General features: G+C 42.8%; 1 protein-coding gene across 1 annotated transcript in view; it reads left to right on the top strand.

Annotated features, from left to right (window-relative positions):
* Positions 1-355: 355 nt before the first annotated feature.
* GUCY1A2 (guanylate cyclase 1 soluble subunit alpha 2) overlaps positions 356-21,302 on the top strand; it is a 165,669-nt gene continuing 144,722 nt past the window's right edge. The window contains exons 1-3 of the mRNA XM_069883499.1: positions 356-631; positions 16,189-16,250; positions 19,881-20,002. Coding sequence (XP_069739600.1) covers positions 398-631; positions 16,189-16,250; positions 19,881-20,002 — 418 coding nt within the window. The 5' untranslated portion in view covers positions 356-397. The remainder of the gene's footprint in view (positions 632-16,188; positions 16,251-19,880; positions 20,003-21,302) is intronic.

Raw genomic sequence — 21,302 nt, forward strand, 5'->3', positions numbered from 1 at the left:
CAGCATCCCCCCATGTGGGGCGATCTCAGCATCCCCCCGAGAGGCGGCTGCGAGCCGCGGGGCTGAGCGCGACAGCCGGCGAGGGGGGGAGGCGGCGGCAAGAGGCGGAGGAGGAGGAGGAGGAGGAGGAGGGAGAAAGGGCTCCAAACAACACGTGATTCCCGCGGAGCAGCGAGGGAGCCGGGGGAGGGGAGAGCGAGGGCGGGCGGCCGAGGCAGAGGAGGGCAGCCGGCGCCGCCGCCGCCGCTTTAAAGCCTCCGGGGCTGAGGCGCGGAGCCGGGCAGCGCTGCCGCCGCATCCCGTGCGGGAGCATCCGCGGCCATGCGAGCCGCCCGCCCCCCGGCGCTCCCCGCAGCCCCGCGCTGAGCCGCCCCGAGCCGCCCCGCCGCGCAGCATCATGTCCCGGCGCAAGATCTCCTCGGAGTCCTTCAGCTCGCTGGGCTCGGACTGCCTGGAAACCAGCCCCGAGGAGGAGGGCGAGTGTCCCCTGTCCCGCCTCTGCTGGAACGGCAGCCGGAGCCCCCCCGGCCACGCCGACATCCCTTTCGCCGGGGCTCGCCGGGCTCCGCGCCGCCGCCGGGTCAACCTGGACTCGCTGGGCGAGAGCATCCGCCGCCTGACGGCCCCCGCGGTGAGTGCCCCGGCCCCGCAGCCGGCTCCGTGTCGGGGAGGAGGCGGTGATGCCCGTGAGCATCTTCGCGGGGTGACACCGGAGCGCCCCCCCCCCATCCCCGCATCCCCCCGTGTCCCGTCGTTCAGCCCCGCAAAGCTGCGGGAGTTGGGATCTCGGGGATGGAAATCGGGTCAGGAGGCACAAACGAGCGTAGCTGCCGCTTATCATTTCTGCCGTGCCCCTTGCTGAATTAAAAAAACCCCAAAACCATGTAAAATCGCAAAGTGCTCATCACTAGCACCGTTTTTTTAAGGAAAAGTTCCATCCCTAGGATGCACGGCACGCACATTCTTCCTTCGGCATAAAGGAGAGGTGAACTTACATCTATAGGGCTTTTCCGTACCCAACAAGGTAAAAAAAAAAAAAAGTTTTTACTTTAGGGTTCTGAAATATTTCAGCAACAGATTTCCCTGTGCCTCCCAGAGGAGCTGACATTCCTCCAACGATCCAGTAGATCGGTTTCTATTCACTGCGCTTTGAAATCTGTGATTTATTTTTATCTGGATAGCTGCACCTGTAGCTGAGACTCAGTGAAGCGTTGCACATGCTAAAATAAGGAGTGTATTTAGGTAGGACTTGTCACACATGCTGATATCGCTTTGTAAGACTGAAATCAATGGCTCGGGAGTTCTGGTAGATGCACATAAAATAGAAGGTTCTTATCCAGCCTCTTTGTTAGGATTGTGCTACGCTCCTGTAAATACCTCAGGGTCCATCGCTGAATTTTCCTCATGAAGTTTCATCTGCAAATGAATGCTTGTTTGGTGTCTGAGGTATTTCATCGTGTTAAAAAATAAAATATTAATAGCAACAAGTAGTTTTAATCTGTAAGGAAACTATATCTGCTATTGTGGCATTAGGTCACCTCCTTGCATATTGTGATCCAGCTTTGGAAATTACAGGTCTCATCAGCATCAGCTGTCAATTTGCTTCAGTTTTAATATAATCTGTGGTTGGTGTTTCCTATACTGGTTAGATACGACTAGATAAGCTGTTTAATGGAAGAACTTAGCAGTACATTACATAGTAGTTGTCCAGTTAAGACTTCTTTCCCATTGATTTTTTTCTCTTCTCCACTGAGAATCTGGTCTTGTAACGCTGGTGTTAATAGATGGTATCTCAGGTGACCCGTCTTGTTTTAGTACAAAAAAAAAGAAGCTATTTAATTTGATACTAATACACTGGTATAATTAGAGCATGTGTTACCCAAAATATTTGAAGTGTTCTGGAGTAGCTCAGTGCAGTATTTTTAGATAACCTTAGTATTTGCCCAGCTTTGACTATTATCTCCTGTATGGAGTTGCCATAAAAGTTATAATTTTACAGATTGGAAGAACTGTTGAATTTATTTTCAAAATAAACACATTCTTCAAATGAGGAGATGAGGGAAACTTTGATAGATCTTACAGTCCTCTTTCCTTTCTGCTCTCAGAGAAATTTCAGTTAAGAATGCCAAAATTTCATCCAGCCTATTTTTATGTCCTGAACAACAGCTTCCCTGGGAGATAATTATAACAACCCTTATTGCTGAAAAACTGTGTTCTTTTAAAATTTTAATGTGAAACGTATTGCTTAAATTTTCCCTTTTTATCTTGGCATTGTAACTAGTGCTTCACTCCCATCTTACGCATTTTGGCACCAATCAGTGTGATTAACTCTGAAAGGTCAAGTTGTCACAATCCTGGTGTAGGAGAAGAACCAGGTCCCCTGTCTTTTCATTTTTCACTTAGAGAAAACACTGTTAGGGTGCATTGTTATTTTGGTGCATTCTTTTCTTATTGAGAATCTGTTCTGTGATACTGAATATATGCCTTCTTGCAACAAGTTACCATATGTCTAACACATTGAATCTGATTATTTTCACACATCTGCTATTGTAAATTAGAAATAACTTTAATTAGAAGAAGAAAAAATAACAACTCACAACTTTGGCTATAACACTAGTGTCAAATGGGACTTATTCCCATTATTTGTAAAATTAAAAAGCAAGTCTTAAAGGTGCATTGACTTATCTTCTTTCTGAACAAAAAGCTTTAATACTTTTACTATATATGCAGATATATCTTCATTCCATAATACTGCAGATAACATGTCTTTGTTAGTTGTATAAACATATATATGTATATACGAGTGTGTGTGAATGTATATGCTACATAAATTGCCTGCAAGAGCTCGATGTTTTACTTTCCAACATGCATGTAGCAGCAGCAATTTGTCCCCGTCCTGATGCTGACACTTCCAAAGTTGAAGGACGCTACAGGTTCCTGTTGTTCATCCTTAGCCCTAATATTGTGCTTTCCTTCAGTGATGTCTGGATTGAAATACTGAGAAAAATCTCTTTTGTTTGTTTTCACTGAGAAAAAAAATCTGTCTGTGTGTTTAATACTTCTGTGGCATGCAGAGAGATCTCTGGGTGATGTTTCAATGGCAATAGCGGGGGTTACCAAGAGCTGCTCTGGAGATGTGGAGAGCCTTAAACTGAGCGGAACGGAGCATCCAAGGGATGAAGGAGCTGAGCAAGAGCTCTGTCCATGGGACAGAGTGGTGACAAGGCTGTGCAAGCAAGGAGGTTGTGCAAGCAGCCTGGGTCTTATGAGTGATAACACAAAAATGTGTACAAAAATATTAGTATGTCCTGTGCAACATATTCATGAGTTAGTATAGCTGTACAGTTAGTGGAAAGAGTAAAATGCACTAACAAAATCTGGGCTAGATTATAGTTTAAAGAAGCTATTCCATTTTGTATCACTTATAATCTTGGTCTGAAGTTTAGCTGAGTGTGACTTTGCACAAATATTACTTTGTGTGTAACTGTGGGAGAAAATTCAAGTGAACCATTCTGTGTCACAGTGTTTAATCCAACCTTTCTGCTTGCTCCGGGAGAACAGCTTCTAGCACTTTCCAGCACACATGATTTTCCAACTTTTCACTTGAATACATTTTTAGAGATTTTTCCTGCAGTTGTTGCATGAGAAGATGCAGGGGTCTGATCTTCAATCAGCCCAGAGACATTTTATGTTCCTGTGCATTCTTAAAGGTCTCCTGATGTGTCTGCGTTGTTGAAGGATGGACACTACTCATCTGGAACGAGCTTACCCTACACCCTCTATTTTTAACAGCCAGAATTAGAAGGGTGATAGGGCTCACTGCCACCAAAACAGCTGCATATTTTGAACAAAATATGCGGTGATGAGGAAGATGAATAGACCTCCACACATAACCCACCGTTTGCATTCATGAGTAAGGTGTTCTAGGGAAGGTCAGTGAAGTAGGGTGCACAGGGCAGGGAGGCAGAGCAGCGGTGATGCAAGAAGAGAGGCAGCTTTTTGTCACAGCTGCACTAAGCAAACTAACTGCGCAGATACTGAACATCAATGTGTTGTTACCCTGTTGCCCCCCAAAGTACCGTTTTGCTGAGTAAATAGGCGCATGCCAGCAGGAGGGTCGAGGCTCTCGCATCAGCCAGACACGGCTCCACCCTGCAGAGTTGGGGAACTTTGCCCATTCAGGACTGTGTTCCATGCCTGAGTGTGAAGATGATGTTTAATAAATAAACTCTGGACATTGCACACACTCAGTTCTTGTGACTCCTGTATTTCACCAAACCATGGCCAAGAGTGCTCCATGCTTATTGCCCCCTGTTTGACTCTTCCCTCTGACAGCCTTTCAATTCTGTGATGCTCCCACACAGCCTGTAATTGTGTAGGCAGTTCCTATCCACTCTAACCCGTTCCTAAATCACATTCCTGACTGGGCAAAGATGTTCCTTATGTCCTTCATCATCTGAACTGCCATTAGAATGTCTTTGGTCATGTACTCTAATAGAGAAACTTGGAGCTAGGTCCCACTGCTGTCAAAACAAACAGGTGCCCTTCTTGCTGGGCTAGGTCCAGGTTTTTGGAGATACATAATAAAATGCTGGGAATATAGTAAGGACATTAATTTATGACCTTTTTTTCTAAGAAATGAGTTGCATAATTATATGAAGCCTGACACACAAAACAATAAAAAAACCCCAAGACTGTGCCTGTAATTCTTTCTATTTAACAAATTAAGAAAGTCAAATATGATCACGTTCGAAGTAGTTCCCTTCTGAGTTCACACACAGCTGCGTATGATGCTGCCAACATTCAAAGCAATTCTGCAGATCTTTTTCTGAAAGGCTGTTGAGGATCTCTTGTGAATCTATGATTCTATGACTCTATGATTTTGCTTTCACATCTTCTGCCAACAAAAGATGGATTCTTTTGAGCACCGACTTGATCTTTGGACAGAGGGAGCCAGGTCTGGCGAACAGAGTGGGTGCTCAGGCACAGTGATGCTGTTACTAGCTAGAAAATGCGTCACAGACAGTGTTGTGGGCTGGTGTGATGTCTTGATGTTAACTTGCACACTGACATTTTCCAACTGAGGTTAAGACATATGTATTTGAACACACGTCCACTCGTACAGAGTGAAGTGATTGAGTTGAGCCTTGTTTCACTATGACAAGTTAGAACGTGTTCTATAAACATCTCTTTGTCTCTTCCCTCCCACTCCTGGTTCCCGAGCTATAGGATTAGTCTTGTTATTTTCTTTTTTTTTTTTTTTTTATCGGACCTCATATGTACATCATGAGCAAATTTAACAACATATTTTTCTTTTGATTCCAACTTGGTTGTTGTGCTCCATTTTAAAGTATGGCTTTTACACCCACAATGACGTAAATTTTAATCAGTTATAGCTAGAGATGATGGTACTATATGCTATTCACTATCAACATAAATTTTTCTGCCTTTAAGAGCTCTGCTGTGTGCGAAGGATATCCTGGCACCAGTGGACACAGATTTATTCTTTAGAAATGCCGTTTAGCATCTTGCTGAATTCCAATTCCTTGCAGCAATTTTCACATTTGCTCCAGTTCTATCTTGACTTGTATCCAATACCAGACTGAAAATAGAATCAAAATCAGAAAAAAATATTGTCAGTGATTTAAAAAGTCAAATACTTTGCTCGCAGTGAAGGGGCATGGACTGTGCTAGAGGAGCTGAGAGTGATTTGGGAGTACATTCAAGAGCAGACTGTGTACCCCCAAACGCCATACTGATCTTTCTGGAAAGAGACTTAGAGCATGACGCAGCATTAAACTGACTTACTTTTCCGTTTGATTTTATTTTCTGAATGGCCCGTGTAACGTGTCTCTTGAACTGTAAACATTATTAAGTGAAAATCACTTCTGAATATACTTTTCTGTTCATTCGGAATTATTCCTGCTATTCTTTAAACCCAGTTGAAGACACATTAAATTAAGAACATTTTTTTCCTACTTAAGTGAGGAAGCTGCTACTGGCTGCTGGCAAATAGCTTGAATTTAAGAATTGTCTTTTTGAATACAGCCTTTTTCCTGACAATGGGAGAAAAGTGAACCTAAAGACTGTTGTTTAGGGTATTACTTATGTCACAGGAGGGCTGTAACTTCAAATTGCTTAATTGCAAGTGAATCCTCCAGTGAGTGGAGGTGGGATTTTGATGGAGAAGTTGCAACCTAACAGCTTAAATCAAACCTGACTCTATCATAAAGCTCTGCAACTTATGCTCAAGGAATAACTACTTTTTTTAGGAGAATAACAAATTGTTGCCACTAACAGGAGAGGTGACAAGTTGATTTTTACATAAGGTTTTGAAAAAATTTTGGACAAGTATTCTGAGCTCCTTCTGACTCACATCAACCCATCAGGTATATCTAAGCGCTGCTGTTGTAGGAATAACTTCTGCCTGTCTTTCTGAACGAAGTAAGGTAATGCCAAATGGTATCTATATCAGCTGTGTGATCACAGAATCACAGAATCACAGAATAACCAGGTTGGAAGAGACCCACCGGATCACCGAGTCCAACCGTTCCTACCAAACACTAAACCATATCCCTCAGCACCTCGTCCACCCGTGCCTTAAACACCTCCAGGGAAGGTGACTCAACCACCTCCCTGGGCAGCCTGTTCCAGTGCCCAATGACCCTTTCTGTAAAGAATTTTTTCCTAACGTCTAGCCTAAACCTCCCCTGGCGGAGCTTGAGGCCATTCCCTCTTGTCCTGTCCCCTGTCACTTGGGAGAAGAGGCCAGCACCCTCCTCTCTACAACCTCCTTTCAGGTAGTTGTAGAGAGCAATGAGGTCACCCCTCAGCCTCCTCTTCTCCAGGCTAAACACCCCCAGCTCTCTCAGCCGCTCCTCATAAGGCCTGTTCTCCAGCCCTTTCACCAGCTTTGTTGTGATGAGCTGGTTCACTTAATAGCCCAGGCTGGATAAGCTTTACTTGAGTTAACATCCTTCTCAGGAATGAGGGTGTGAAGGAAAAAAAGGATGAAAATGGTGAAGAAAGGCACAACCACTGAGGAACTCCTGATTTCTAATTCCAACAGGCAAACAGGATTAGTTCTTTTAATAATATAAAATAAAAGTAGAAGTAAAATCAGACTTTTGTGCAATATCTTTCAACAGAGAGAAAACCCATTTATACACAAGGTCACACGAGCAGCCTGTAGCCAGTCAATCTGCTATTTCATAGCATGGCACAGAGCTGTCTTAAACAGGAACCTTCTGGAAAAGGTTATTAATATGAGGATCATGATGGGTTTTGTTTGTTTGTCTTGTTTGTGAGTTTAACATCTCATACAAGGGAACTTCAGCCTCAGCAAATAAAATATATATATAAAAAAAATCAGTTTAACAACAGCCAAGGGCTTGCGGCATTGTACTGACCTTGATGAAATTTTATTTAGGGTGAGCCTGAATATTTGACATCTAGGGCTTAGATCAATCATAGTAATATAGTTGCTTTCTTAATGTTTATACAGTTCCAGACTAAATCTTGCCTTTTCTACAGTGCTTGGAAAAAAAAGGTGTCGGAATCATTCATACATTGCAGGTGTCTTTGCTGTCTGGAAGGAGAGAGCATATCCGTGCTGGGGATCAGGCACATCTCAACTGCTGGCTGACAAACCAGAGTGTGGCAGCACCAGTGTTAATCCCACAAAATTGATCTCAGTTATTTTGCGCTTCTCTGCCTGTCCAGGTGTAAATCATAGAGAAGGGCGTTGTAAAGTAGAAGGGAATGCTTTGATCTTCGATACGTGTCCCTTAGTAGCAGTGTGCAGTCCTGGCTACATCAAAATGAATCATAGAATCAAAGAATCATAGAATCACCAGATTGGAAAGGACCCACCGGATCATCGAGTCCAACCATTCCCATCAATCCCTAGACTATGTCCCTCAGCACCTCATCCACCCATCCCTTAAACCCCTCCAGGGAAGGTGACTCAACCCGCTCCCTGTTCCAGTGCCCAATGACCCTTTCCGTGAAAAATTTCATCCTGATGTCCAGCCTGAACCTGCCCTGGTGGAGCTTGAGGCCATTCCCTCTCGTCCCGTTCCCTGTCCTTTGGGAGAAGAGCCCAGCTCCCTCCTCTCCACAACCACCTTTCAGGTAAAGAGCAATGAGGTCTCCCCTCAGCCTCCTCTTCTCCAGGCTAAACACCCCCAGCTCTCTCATTTGCAGCTGTCTGAGCAGAGACTGTTACCACTTCACAGCAGTCCAGTGTACTCCTGGTGAAACTTAAGAGTGTTAACACAGAGAAAGACCCTTTCTTTCCTTCTACCTCTTGTGCTAATGTTAAAGGCTGCTATAAAAGGCTTTGACTATGATAAGTCATTCCAGCTCATACGTAGATTCTTTCTAGACGTGTCTACTTGCTAACTCTCAAACTAAGTTTCAAAATGAAGGAAAAAAAAAAGCTATGGTTTGTCTATGGGTCTCAAAGGGATAATCATTTTTGCAACTCCACATATGAAATAAAGTCCAGTTATACTGAGGAAATTTGGTTTGTTGTATCCCAGCAGAAGAAATTCCTTGAGAAGGACAGACATGTAAACCCTTTCCTTTCATTTCCTATGTCCCAGAGTAGGACTGATGATTTTATGTAGTAAGTGTGAGTTGCATTAAAAGATTAACAGGTGGCATTAAGGCTAGACGTCTATTGTATTCTCACCTAATTAATACATTTCTGTAGCACATAACAGACCTTCTATCCATTCCAGTCATGGCTGAAATTCAAAGAGGAACAATATGATCCCAGTCAGTATTGTAATGCATAGCACCCTGAGATATTTATCCTTCACTGTCAAGGAGTTAGACTAGATGATCTAATAGGCAATTTCCATCCATAATGTCTGTGATTCTTCTAGTTGAAAGGCAGCTGGGGTTGCAAGAGTTATGATTTCTAATTATTTTGAGGCTTTGCTTTATTTCTTCAGGGTGTTTGCATTGTTATTGCTGTGAAATAGTATGGAGTAAAATTCTTCGTCTCCATGTAACATATTAAATTAAGGCATTTTCTCCGATGTGCACAAGTATTTCTCTGTGAAGAATACCCCAGTTTGCATGAGCTGGGAAGGAGAATGATCTCAATTGTAGTGCAAGGTGGTGCTGAGCTCAGGCACCGCACCCTTGCCTGGTCCCATCCAGATCTTCAAGAGCTGTTGTTGGGCAGCTTGTCTTGCCTCCAGCTGTCAGTCGTCCTGCTCTTGGTCTCCAAGCAGTCCCCTCCTGGGGATTCTGCATCTTTCTCTCTTGATATCAAATCTGGTGCTAGTCACAGAGGTCTGGAAGCAGTTGATGGTTTAGCACAAACTTTTATAATCAGGAAGATGTTTTTCCTGAAGAAAAAAAGTAAATTTTTAGCTTATATAGTGACAGAGAAAAAAAATGCGTGCACCCTAAGAGTCCAGAAGCTAGAGAGTAAAAATATCTAATTTTCCTGATTATATTGTCAAAAACATTATTAAACCGCCAGAGATAAGTTTTTTTAATTGTCAAATGATTGTTTAAGTTGGAGCTCTGCTTCTCCATCTCTTATTTCTCTCTGTGCCCTATTATTCCACTCTTTACGGACAGGGAAGGGGACAGGAAAGGGTCCTGTCCATGCAGGACTCGCAAGGACCTTCCATCTTTCTGCATCATCAGAAAGCTGTTGGATGCCATAGGAGCCTTTGTTTTCTTTTTCAGTTCTGCTTTTCCTTAGATGCGGCAATTTCAATGTTTATCTCCCCACTCCTGGCATTTGGGAATGTTGATAAATGTTTGTCTTCAGCTGAAGCCTTGATTCTTTGTTTACAGCTTCTCTTACATCAATATTTTGGTGATCCGAAGGACAGGGAAAGAACAGTTTTCTACTGCTTTCATGATCATGGGGTAAATAACAAAAAAACCCCCCCAGACTGGATGTGAAAATAACTATTTTGCAGTTTATTTCCTTCTGGATGGGCCAAGCGCACACCTACTCGTGTACTTGGAGATCTGTAATCACCTATGCACAAAGATTGGACTCAAATTGCTTCTAAAATATGAAAAAATTATTGGTTTTTATTAATGAACAATCATCAGCAGTGAAGCCAGCGATTAAAGTCATCTTACGCATCTGCTGAGTTAGTGATTGAATCCTACAAATCTGAGGCATGTGAAACTTCCAGCATCAAAGTGCTGATGTGACTGAGGTCTGTGGGTGTTCGCTTCTCCTCTATGCAGAAATGCGGATTCCTTTAGGAAGGACTTTGCAGCTCCCCAGGGCACAAGAGTCTTGAGTAGTCCCCTAACCCGACTGACTTCCCCGAAGAAATTCTGATAGAAGCAAAGTGGTTTCGAGCTGAGCTCATTATGCTCTTCAATGCTTCAACTTTCATGTTTAAAATTTTAAGTGCTTAAGTTTTTAAGAACATGAAGCACTTCGGAGCCACTTAGCTTCTGCCAGGAAAAATGTTTGAAGCCTTGATAGGGTTAAGGAGAAACTGTGTGCCTGGCTGCTCTCTTGGCTCGGACCTCCCTCTTCCATACAGTTCCTTTCTGCTCTGTCTGGTTATCTTAGGATGCAAAAGGAATGGGGAAGAGAATTTGAAACTGCATTTATGTAAATTTAGACTGAGTCATCTGGGATACTGTATGCAGTTCTGTCACCTCAGGGGGGAGTTTGCCTGTCCTTACTTAAACATTTATAAGATGTCTAAGTCTAAAGCAATCACTCAACATCTTTTCTAGACAAAAGAAATAATTCGGTATTTCTGAAGACCGAGTCCTCAGGCATGTATTAGATGCCAACTGTAGGATGGAATAAATTACTTTGAGTGCCTACAGTTGGGCAGATGATCCCTACTGTTTATTTCCAAAGGTGTTGCAATGAAATGGAAGACATTTCAGAGGCAACAGAAAATGGATAAGGATTAGACTAAAGTTTCTGTCCTCTGAGAAAATTGGAAAGATTATGGTTGTTTGTCTTATGAAAGACATTTATAATAAGGGATGTAATTAAAGCAGAAGCCTTCTCCCCTCTGTCTCTCAAACTGGACACAATGAAGTTAAAAGATGGGAAAATTAATCTCAAAAAAATAAAGAAAAAAACATACACAATGTTCAAACTGGAATTCGTTTTCCAAGGAAGGTGTCTTGAGTTAAAAAAACTTGGAATATTTCAAGTTCATTTAGACAAATATCTTCATAAAGATTTTATCCCATTAGTCATAATAGTGCTTTCAAAGCACTATTACTCCTTTAGTTTCACATCTTCAAGCAGTTTTGCACTACTGGAGAGCAGGGTGAGACCTAGCAAGAGGGTCAGTTTTCTCTGTGAGCGCATCCTGTGAAGAGCAGTGGCTTAGCAAGTTTGCGGATGACACTAAGCTGGGTGGAGGTGTTGATCTGCTGGAGGGTAGGGAGGCTCTGCAAAGGGATCTGAACAGGCTGGACCGCTGGGCAGAGTCCAATGGGATGAGGTTTAACAAGGCCAAATGCCGGGTCCTGCACTTGGGGCACAACAACCCTGTGCAGTGCTACAGACTAGGAGAAGTCTGTCTAGAAAGCTGCCTGGAGGAGAGGGACCTGGGGGTGTTGGTTGACAGCGACTGAACATGAGCCAGCAGTGGCCCAGGTGGCCAAGAAGGCCAATGGCATCTTGGCTTGGATCAGAAAAGGCGTGACCAGCAGGTCCAGGGAGGTTCTTCTCCCTCTGTAATTCGGCACTGGTGAGACCGCTCCTCGAATCCTGTGTTCAGTTCTGGGCCCCTCACCACAAGAAGGATGTTGAGGCTCTGGAGCGAGTCCAGAGAAGAGCAACAAAGCTGGTGAAGGGGCTGGAGAGCAGGTCTTACGAGGAGCGGCTGAGAGAGCCTGGGTTGTTTAGCCTGGAGAAGAGGAGGCTGAGGGGAGACCTCATTGCTCTCTACGTAGTTGTAGAGAGCAATGAGGTCTCCCCTCAGCCTCCTCTTCTGAAAGGAGGTTGTGGAGAGGAGGGAGCTGGCCTCTTCTCCCAAGTGACAGGGGACAGGACAAGAGGGAATGGCCTCAAGCTCCACCAGGGGAGGTTCAGACTGGACATTAGGAAAAAATTCTTCACAGAAAGGGTCATTGGGCACTGGCACAGGCTGCCCAGGGAGGTGGTTGAGTCACCTTCCCTGGAGGTGTTTAAGGCACGGGTGGACGAGGTGCTAAGGGTCATGGTTTAGTGTGTGATAGGAATGGTTGGACTCGATGATCCGGTGGGTCTCTTCCAACCTGGTTATTCTATGATACTATGATTCTATGATGAAGTCACAGTGGCTGCCATGTCAGGGCTGCCTGCTGCTGTGTGACAGTAGAATGCTCTAGTTGTAGCACTGAGGTGCCAGGTGGAAGAGTTGTAGTAAATAGTGAGCAGGCTGTACACATCAGGGAGGATGGACAGGTTTTTCCAGAGGCCCTGCTGAGCCAAGAACCTGAGCCCTGTCTTGCAAGGAAGGAGGGAAAAATACAGATAACCCTTGAAGGTCATGGGTGGAAGCTCCTCAGATGGAGATGGCTGGAAGTTTGTTACTTCTGACACACAGCTAAGACCCGTTTTCTCCCTGTGGTTCAACAGTTACAGAGCAGGTTCAGTGCCCAGGGAAGAGGTGGGAGAGATGACCTCCCTTGGGATGAGGCATCAGAGCCAGCTGAGCCTCAGCCCCTAGAGACTTCAAGAAAAGAAGGGTTGTAGGTATCAGAAATTCTATCCTGAGAAGTTATGTGTGGGGTCAGGAGCAGAGGACAGATGAGCAGGGAGGGTATGGTGGTGTGTTTGCTACGCACTGGCCAATCTAGAAGTGGAAGCAGAGGAAGCTTTTAGACAGCTGGAGGAAGCCTGAAAAGGGCAGACCCTAGTACTCACTGGGGACTTCAGGCAACGCAAAATCCTCTAGAAGTCAAATAGATCTGAGCAGAAGCAATGCAGGAGATTTTTGGAGTGTACTGAAGAGAGTTTCTTGATGCAGGTGATCAATGAGCTGTCAAGGAGGGGGGATACTCTACTGGACCTATTGCTTGCAAACAAGGAAGAACTGATTGAAGGTGTAAAGGCTGAGGGCAGTCCTGGCTACAGTGATTATGAGATGCTGGAGTCCATAACACTAAGACAAGTGGGAAGGAGAATCACAGCATCACACTTTAGGAGAGTAGATTTTGGCTTTGTCATAGGTCTTGGCAGGATCCAATGGGTGTCTAGCCTGTAGGGTAAATGGGTACAAGAAGCTGGTTGATTTTCATGGACCTATTGACACCCTCCTTAAGTTCATTATGACGTGCAGAATGTTGAACAAGCCTGGAAGGAAGCCAGTGTGGATAAACAGGGACCTCAGGTTGTGGGGCAAATCCTTTTGGAAGCCTTTACTTAGCACAAAAAAAAAAAAAAGGACAAGGCAGTGAGTGTGAACAGCCTGGCCAAATTTCATCCCTTTAGCACCTTGACACATATTTATGCTCCTTACGAAGGATGGGTTGTGCCTTACAAACCTGACTGACTTCTGTAATGAGATGACTGGCTTAATGGATGAAGGGATGTTGCCCATCTTGACTTTAGGAAAGACTTTGACAAGGTCTCCTGTAGTGTCATTAGAGCCAAACTGGTGAGATATGGACTGCTGAAGTGTCTGATAAGGTGGATGGAGTGTTGACTTAACTTTAGGGCTGAAATGTTGACCATCAGAGTCACTGTTTTGTTTAGTTATGGCCACAGTTATGGAATTACATCTATAGCAAATTGACATTTACCAGTGGTGAAATACAGCAAACTGAGACTGTGGGGACAGTGGCTTTTGAACCATGCCCGGTGAAACGCCGAAGTAATTCTTGTCAGATATGAAGAAAGAATTTGTGACTCCTCAGGTGAGTTTGCATACTGGCTATGAGCACATTACACAGACCCCTTTTCCTGTGTTTTAATTGTAAATCTTATTTTTTGTCTGTACTTAATTTCTAAGGTTTGATTGGAGATGCCAGTAAAAAGGCATATGAGTTCATGCGATTGTGTAAAATTGTCTGACAATTTTAGGCACCTCGTTTAGCTTTCAGTAGAGAGTTAACTGTACATGGGGTATTCTTATTTCATTCATCAGTGCAGGAGAAGGGATTTCTATTGATGAAATAAGCTGAAGGCTTAAAGGTAACATGTATGGTTAAATCTTGAGGTATTTAGAAAGGTTAGGAGTGCAGCATCTGTGAGTCAGGCATGAGAAAGGCAAAGACAGTCTGTGGAGGATTGCTCAGGTGTCATAAGCTGCATAACTCGAGAATATAGAATGTTATTATTCTTCTGCTGTGATACCAGACATTGCTGCTTTCCATACACTTGCTGTAAAAGCATTTTGAGAGGATCAGAAGGGAGATTTAATTTAACAACCAGACATTTTTACCATTCCCCATTTGACGTCCAAGGTGATGCTGGTTGAGTGATAATGTTATGTGTTTAGGGAGAGGGGCAGAAGGAAATGCTGTATGGAGATTGGAGATGGCAGCTGTCTGGACCTCTTTGCTTCAAGGCGTTTTGCTAGAATGGGAAAATACATCTTTTCTATATGTGAAGAATGGATTTTTTCTGCCTACTGAGCACAGGAAAGCTTCTGATCTTCGTGAGAACGTGCCATGAAATATATTTGTAGCTCTTCAGGCCTAAGGACTTCAACACATGCTGTAGCGCCGAGAAGGGGATGGTTTTTCAATGTGTGATGGTTCCGTTGATATGGTGCTTCCAGTGTGTTTTCTGTAGAAAATATGTAACTTAATGTCTTTTAGCACAGGAAAACTAGCTCCCACAGAGAACAAAAGTAATTACCTGATACAGAATTAACAAAATAAACAAATCTTTCCGAGTTTATGCCTTATTTTAAGCTTACTTTAGTCAATGCATGCATTTCAACACATTTGAATTCAAAAGGACAGATGTTTTAAAAAATACATTTTTACAACTGCAGAAACTTATTGCAGCCTGTTGTATGCTTTTTCATTCCTGCTGGTATCAAAACAGATACCTCTTTCTGCAAACTCATGGATGATAGTAGGAAGAAAGCTCAACTCTTGAACTGCTGAATCGGTACAGCAGTAGGCAAAATCTGAGACTTTTGAAGATGATGATGCTTTTAGAATGAAATACCTGTAATTAAGCAGCATTTCAACTATTACTTTGTAAAACAATTAGATGTCTTTTCCAAAAGGTAGGGGAATACCAAATATCTCTAAAATTTGAGTGTCTGCTGCTGCAAGTCTCATCCAAATATCTCCCTATGCCCTTGATACAGAAGGAAGGCTTAAAAATCCAAATTGAGTCCTTTTGTCTGACCTCTGGCTCCAGGACAAAATGAGGAGGTGAAAAACCTCTTTGATACAAATCAGTCATTTTGAAAGAATGATGCTTTGTCCTAAGTGACTTGGAAAATTACAAAAGTATGGATTTCACATTTGCTCTGGTCACCCAAGGGTCTCTCATGAATTAATTCCAAACCACAGGAATAGCAGTAGCTGCAGTAGTAATATTAAGAAAAATAAGCACATACATGCACGTATGTATTTTTATGAACATTGTAGTTGTAGTAATAATGAAAATAAACAGATATATGCACATACGTATCTTGGTGAACACCTGTTGAAATGAAATTACATAGAAATGCTTGAAGCATGTTATGTTTTGATGAATACGAGTTTCTTGATAGTTTAAAAGATCACTGGAGAGTCACAGCTTGTCAGGAAAGTAAGTCATAATAAATTGCGTCTTTGTAATATTAATTAATATGAAGTGTTCTAGAGAGAATACAAAATTTAAAAAGCCCAATACCTTTTCTTGGTGATACTTTCACTGAAAAATAATATTCTTTCAGACTGCTTTAAATCAATTATTTTAAAATAATGAGATAACTGGTAGGTGATAGACTATGACAGCAAATAGTGAAGTGGCCCCTTGTTATGCCCAGCTAGTCTTGTAAGCAGTATTAATTACAGCACATTGTAAAATTCATTGCTATTTTAATGGCAAAGTAAGATATAAGAAATGAATAGTATTTAATATTCATTGCTATGATGGACACCTACAAGGTGGAAGATGAGGAGGTGTAAAACTGGAGAAAAATAATATGTTAATAGATCATGTTAATTATACTGTATTGAACTTTCCTAATCTTGTATTTTTATTTTTTTTATATTCTTCTTCCGTAGCCTCAGACCATTCGGCAAACTCTTCAAAGGACACTGCAGTATTTTGAGCATCAAGTTATTGGGTAAGTGTTAATGTGAAGTAGTGAAAGATGCGTGGTAACGTTTTGCTCTGTGCTTCCCCAGTCACAGTCTTGTGTGACAAGCTTTTTAATTTTCCGCACGAATTCTTAGAGATGCTCTGGAGTAACTATACATACTATGGATGTGAATGATAAACTGCCATCCAGTCCTGATCCCATGCAGTTCCATCAGGCAGCAACTACTGCGTTAACAGTAACGTTTCCTATATAAAGAGAATGGGAAATCTTTTTGTAAACCTATCAATTTGCTTTTCACAGAGCCAGCTGAGCATGCTGAAAGAGTTACTTGTGTTATGATCTGACTTCCAAATCTTGCAAAATCCTGCATCGCTGGTTGTTACATATATATGCTGTTACATGCTTGCAGGATTTTGCAGAAGTAGGGCTGGAAGCCACTTCCCAAGAATTCACTGTGGAAATTAATAGGTGACTGAGGAATAAAAAGGAAGTAACAGCAACCATAGCCATGAAAATCTAAGGCATTCTCCCATTGTTTAAAGTAATCTCCTTTCAACCTTTTCCTTACCTGCACAATTATTTTATTGTCACAGATAACTTACTTTTCCTAACAGAGCCGGAGTGCAATGGCTGCATCTCTACAGCAATTAAATACCTGTGTCATATGACAAATGAAGAATGCTGTCATAGAATCATGGAATCATGGAATAGTTTGGGTTGGAAGGGACCTTAAAGATCATCTAGTTCCAACGTCCCTGCTATGGGCAGGGACACCTCCCACCAGACCAGGGTGCCCAAGGCCCCATCCAACCTGGCCTTGAACACTTCCAGGGATGGGGCAGCCACAGCTTCCCTGGGCAGCCTGGGCCAGTGTCTCACCACCCTCATCGTGAAGAAATTCCTCCTTATGTCTAGCCTAAATCTGCCTCTTTTCAGTTTATACCCATTGCCCCTAGTCCTGTCATTACATGTCTTTGTAAATGATCCCTCCCCAGCTTTCTTGTAGCCCCCTCCAGTTAAATGGAAGGTCACTATAAGGTCTCCTTGGAGCCTTCTCTTCTCCAAACTGAACAATCCTGACTCTCTCAGCTTGTCCTTGTATGGGAGGTGCTCCAGCCCTCTGATCATCTTTGTAGCCCTCCCCTAGACTCGTTCCAACAGCTCCATATCCTTCTTATATTGAGGTTTCCAGAACTGTCCTCTTTATCTAATTATGCAGATCTAAAGAATTTTTTTTCAAGCTTTGTTGAGGGTCTTTTTAGAGTTTATAACATAGTTACAATGTTCAGTGCACTGGAGGGAGGTGTCATTGCCTATTTCTCACTGGATAAAATTCGGTGGGAGCCCTAGCTTGGTGTGTGATACTGCAATAATAGCAATGTGACTGGCACCTAAGGACAGTGAGGGGATCACAAGCAGTTTCACAAATCTCACAAGTCTCACAAGTAGTTGTGGTGTCTGCTGTAGGACAGGCAGAGGGGAGAAGCCTTCTGGCTGCTAATTTTTTCAGTTGCTGAAAAAATTACTTGGAAGTCTCACATTAGGAGGCTTGAGGGGATGAGACAGTGCCTTGTGGAAAGCATGCGTGCAATAATAACACATCTTTGTATTTATGGCCACACGTGGCTTAGAGGTACTTTTTTTTTTTTTTTAGTGGACAAAATTTAAAATGCGGACACTCTGAAAACCTCTAACTTGTGTGACTTGTGATACAGTGACTCAGTTTTCTGAATATCAGTATATTTGTCCTGCCCCGTTCCCCAATGGAACAGGGGGAGAAAATATGATGAAAAAAGCTTGTGGGTTGAGATAAAGACACACAGAGCTCTTCTATCTCCTCCAGCGCAGGGGTGTGGGTTGTGGTCAGTCCATAACAGCTCCTTTCTGCTGCTCCATCTCCTCATGCTGTTCCCCTGCTCTGGCACAGGCTGTCCACAGGCTGCAACCTCATTCAGGGCATACCCACCTGCTTATGTATGGGATCCTTCAAAAGCTGTGGTGTGGCTGTCTGCTCCACCATGGTCTTCCATGAGCTGCAGAGGGACAACCTGCTTCACCATAGTCTTCTTCACAGGCTGCAGGGGAATCTCTGCTCTGACACCTGGAGTTCCTTCTCCCCTTCCTTCTTCTTTGACCTTAGTGTTCACAGGGCTGTTTCTCTCACTTCTTTCCCTCACCTCTTGCACCACCATGAGGTATTTTGCCCTTTCTTAAGTACATTTTCGCAGAAGCATCACTATCTTGACTGAGGGCTCAGCTGAGCCCTGCAGTTAAGTTGTGCTCAGCACAGGGCAGCTCCATTCTGTCTTCCTAGCATTCCCTTCAGTTCTCCCTGCCAGCACTTGGGCCACAACGTAAATGTTTATCAAATCTCCCATCCCAATCAAGACCAGAGGTGAGGAGTGGCTGTGATGTCCTTCAGGGAGTTGTTGACACTGGCTGAAGAGTTGCAGCAGGGGAGCTGGACTGTGACTTTGGGCTCTGGGTCAGCTGGGACAGTGTGTCAGGATCTGGCCTTCTGCAAGGCACGTGGCTTGACACTGCTGGAGACCTGGGAAGCAGTACAGACCATGCAGCTCACTGCAGAGCATTCCAGCAGCCCTTTCCAGTAGGTTTTCCTTGTCTAAGAGTAGCCCACTCTTCCCAATTTCCCTGTTGGGGGTAACCTGATGCGTGGACCTGCATCTGTTGTAGTCCATTTCCACAGGTTCAGGCAGTGCAGGCACTTAGTTTTTATAGACATTAACCAGGTGAAGAGTCCAATCCTTAAAATGGCTATTCATGATTTATGAAATATCAATAAAGTATGAAGGCATAAAAAGCTCTTAATAAAATACTCATTAATAAGTTTCTCTCTCTGCATTGTGTATTTTGCCAAGCGTATAGCACTGCTGCATTATTTTGTTCACTCATATTTCCTCTTTTGTTGTCGTTATCAGTTGCTTAAATCTTTGGTTTAAACATCTTTTGAGCTTCTGTTCTCTTTCTGTTGAATTAAGGAAAAAACAATCCAGCAATGCTAAATCAAATAGAATAATTTAGATGGTAGCTGCTTTCTTGCTGGTTGAACCATAGCTCTGTGCCTTTCATCAGCTGTGGGATTCTTTTTATTTTTTATTTAACAGGCTAAAGCACAAACTTTATTCTTGATAGCATAGTGAGTTGCAGCTTAGCATCCTTCTTTCTGCTGAGATCTTTTCAGAAGACAGTTAACAGAGAAAGGCTTTATATTTGCAGTGCTAGATTTATCCTTCTTATTAGATACTCACCAATACCTCATGAACATCTTGCTTGGTGTTTATTGTACAACTTTGTTGTAGACAACACCCCAGTTGAATAATGTATAAGACAGATATGTACGATTCCCCTCCTTCATGCCTCAGCCCTTTGGGACTATTTTTTTCTTATATCTTCATTCTCATTGTAGATAGTATTCCAGATTCCAGTATAATACTTGAGATACCCAGGCTACTGATGTGGTGTCATCTGTGATAATGCACAAATGGAGAGGAGATGGTAGAGGAGAGAAGAAGGAGACAAGGGAAACCAAAGGCATTTTTTACTACCACTTCTGAAAGACATTTGTCATCCTTGCATTTGTAAGAGGCGATACTGAAACTTTTTTACCCTTTTTTTTTTTCTTTTTTATTGTAGTTACAGGGATGCAGAGAAGAACTTTCACAATATATCGAACAAATGCTCTTATACAGACTGCTCTGGTAATGAAGAAACTGAAGATGTCTCAGGAATTCTCCAGTGTACGGCTAATGTACTTGGTATGTATTTTTGCAAGGGAATTGGTTTCCTTTATTTGGAAGGAAAGTTCACTGACCATCCTAATACCAACAATTAACCAAGGAAGTTTTGCTCTAGCAAAGGAAATTTAGGATGGAAGCAGCTACATATTGGGGCACTATTGTTAAATTTGTCCCCTTTTCTACATATATTTTGTCCATTTAAGACAATGAAGACTGAATTTTCAGTGGAGTCGGTGCAGCTGTGTTGTGCAATGTGTGATTAGAGAGGTTCCAAAGGCTCAAAGTCCAAATGGACTTGCATCTGTGCAGGCCGTGATCTTGGAATTATCTGAAGTGGTTTTATAGGGGATCTACAGAGCAAGCAATACTCTTACTGTCTGTGGGTCTGATGGTTAGCGGACCTGGGAAACACAGAGCAGGATGTACCTGAGACATGAAACATTCTGGAAACTTAACATTTGTATTGGAGAATCCTTGCTGCGATAAACTTTTAGAGAGGTTGCATGTCAAGGTGATACCATCCATCACTGAAGTGCAGCTGTCTTAATCGGTGCCAAAATCGGATAGCTGGCTACTTGCACCCATTTATATGATTTATCCAGCTTATTCTCTTTCCCAAGTTGTTAGCAAGCTTTACTGCTACAGACCTGCATTGCTGATACAAATCTACCATAAAAGCAAAAAAATGTGCAGAGCTTGACACTGAGAACTTATTTTTTTGCTGTTATTTTTCTTTTAACTGTGTCACTTCTATGAAACTTACATTATCCCTTGTTTTAGATTAAACTTTACTAATTGTACTTTAACCACGCAACACCTATATTTTACAGGGAATTCTTGAATATAATTATTTCAAAGCAGTAATTCCTGATTTAGTTTGATAGTAATTTACAGTGTAGCAAAGCTAATGTTACACAGCTCTACTTCCAGGACTGTAACAACTGGCAATAACTCTTGAAGTAATTTCTGAGACATGAAGTGTTCTAATATATTAGTTGTTTGCAGTTATGCCAGCTTCCCACAAGAAGGTTATACCAAAGTGATCATCGTGGTTTCAGTACAGGATGGGGAATGATGTGATTGAGAGCAGCCCTGTGGAGAAGGACTTGGGGGTGCTGATTGGTGAGAAGCTTGATATGAGCCAGCAATGTGCGCTCGCAGCCCAGAAGGCCAACCGTGTCCTGGCTGCATCAAAAGAAGCGTGGCCAGCAGGTCAAGGGAGGTGATTTTGTCCCTCTATTCCTCTCTTGTGAGACCTCATCTGGAGTACAGTGTCCAGTTCTGGAATCCCCAAAATAAGAAGAATATGGAGCTGTTG

Source organism: Phaenicophaeus curvirostris, chromosome 1, assembly GCF_032191515.1.
Source record: "Phaenicophaeus curvirostris isolate KB17595 chromosome 1, BPBGC_Pcur_1.0, whole genome shotgun sequence".
NCBI classification, from domain to species: Eukaryota; Metazoa; Chordata; class Aves; order Cuculiformes; family Cuculidae; genus Phaenicophaeus; species Phaenicophaeus curvirostris.